We start from the raw sequence: 1,913 nt of genomic DNA, 5'->3' as shown, positions 1-1,913 counted from the left end.
GTTGGCAACAGCTGGTTTCACAAGTTGGTTGGCAGCAGGTGGTAGAGCAGGTGGTTTGACAAGTTGGGCGGCAGCAGGGCTGGCAGCAGCTGGACTCACAGCAGGTGGGCTGGCAGCAGGTGGTCCTGCAGCAGGTGGGCTGGCAGCAGGTGGTCCTGCAGCAGGTGGGCTGGCAGCAAGGGGAGCAACAGGAGTGGGTCATGGTGTCAGGTGTGGAGAGAGAGTTTCTATTCAGAGGTGAGTTTCCCAGATTCTGAGAACTCCTTCTTTTCTGAGGCTTTTATACACTGGACTGCCAAAGTTTGACCCAATAAGCAAGACTTTTCCTTGTTGTTCATGTTGTTTTCTATCATCACTGGGGGAATTGTCAAGGAGGAAGTTATTCTTTAAGTGTTATGCATCTTCTGAAAATAAATGTTTAATGTTTCTTAATTGAGTATTACTCACAGAAACTTTTTCCAGATGAAAGGAAGGTGGTCACATCATCAGCACCATTCCTGCTCCAGTCATCGTCTGGTCATGCGATAGTTCCAGTTAGCTTAGGAGGGTCAGACCAGTTGTTCCTCCTGGCTTTCTTCCTGAGCTGTACTTAGACTAGGAAGTGCACTTGGAGAGGCACATGATGCTGACTGATTCAGTGATCAGGTGAAACCCTGCCTGGGTCCAAGTGTGCTCACCACACAAGCCTGATATTAAAGCAACAATAAATAGGCATCTGTGGCAACCACTGTACCTGTGTATCCCAGTTCCATGGATAATACTTGTGGAGAGGATGTTTAGTACAGTCTCCTGCATAAGGCAAAACAGAACCAAAACAGATGGGTAGAAGCAGAAGCAGTATATTGGGATTCAGAAAGCATCAATCACTTCACATCTTGGGGTGACCCATCACCCTGGTTTTCCCAGGGCTGTGGAGTTTCCCAGGACACAGGACTTTCAGTGTTACAACTTGGATAGTTGTTGGCAAACCAGGACAAGTTTGTGATCCTAATCCTGACCCTTTTACTAGCAGAGTCACTGATCTGAGGTGAGACAATCTAACCTGAACATTTTTTCATATTGTGGTAAATATATACATAACAAAATATTTGCCATTTTAACATCCTTTACATGCACAATTCAGTGACATTAATTAAATTCTTCATGTTGTGCAATCATCAACTCTATCCATTTCCAAATTCTTCCAGCACACTTAACAGACATTCTGTGCCCTCCAGACAATGACTTCTTTACTTCCTTCCTTCTACCTGCCTCTGGTGACCAATAATAAATTTTGTTCTCTATACGTGTTCTAGTACTACATATTTCATCTAAGTGGGGTCTTACAATATTTTTCCTTTTGAGACTGACATTTTACTCAGCATAATGTTTTCAAGATTCATGCATGTTGTAGCATGGATCTAGTTTTCAGTTCTTTTAATAGGTGAGTAATATTGCATTGTATGTCTATATCACATTTTGTCTATCCATTTATCTATTGATAGACATTTAGGTTGCTTTCACCTTTTCACTATTGTGAATAATACTGCAATGAACATTGGCAAGTATGAGTATCTATTTGCATTCCTGCTTTCAGTTCTCTTACGTATATATGCAAGAATGGAGTTGCTCATTCATGTGGTAATTCAATATTAACTGCTTGAGTAACTGCCAATGTAGCTGGATCCTTTTACAATTCCCAGCAAAGGATGAGAGATCCAATTTCTCCATATTCTTGTCAACTCCTCTTGCTTTCCCTTTTTTTTTTTTGTTAATCATAGCCATCCTAGTACAGGTGAGGTGGTATCTCATTGTGGTTTTGATTTCCATCTCCCTAATGACTAATGACCCCTCCTATCTCCATTTGTTGTATTTGGTGTGTTGTGTGTTGTGATGCTGGAAGCTATACCACTAGTATTTCTTTAGTGTTGCAT

General features: G+C 41.7%; 1 protein-coding gene across 1 annotated transcript in view; it reads right to left on the bottom strand.

Annotated features, from left to right (window-relative positions):
• The window catches only part of LOC103198102 (keratin-associated protein 9-2-like), a 26,353-nt gene extending 26,151 nt beyond the window's left edge, over nt 1-202 (bottom strand). The window contains exon 1 of the mRNA XM_007942202.2: nt 7-202. Coding sequence (XP_007940393.2) covers nt 7-202 — 196 coding nt within the window. The remainder of the gene's footprint in view (nt 1-6) is intronic.
• Nucleotides 203-1,913: the final 1,711 nt, after the last annotated feature.

Source organism: Orycteropus afer, unplaced genomic scaffold (genome assembly GCF_000298275.1).
Source record: "Orycteropus afer afer isolate SDZICR_OR568_19922 unplaced genomic scaffold, OryAfe1.0 scaffold00085, whole genome shotgun sequence".
In the NCBI taxonomy this organism is placed as follows: Eukaryota; Metazoa; Chordata; class Mammalia; order Tubulidentata; family Orycteropodidae; genus Orycteropus; species Orycteropus afer.
The sequence above is the reverse complement of the archived record's forward strand: the minus strand, read 5'-3'. Positions and strand labels throughout refer to the sequence as shown.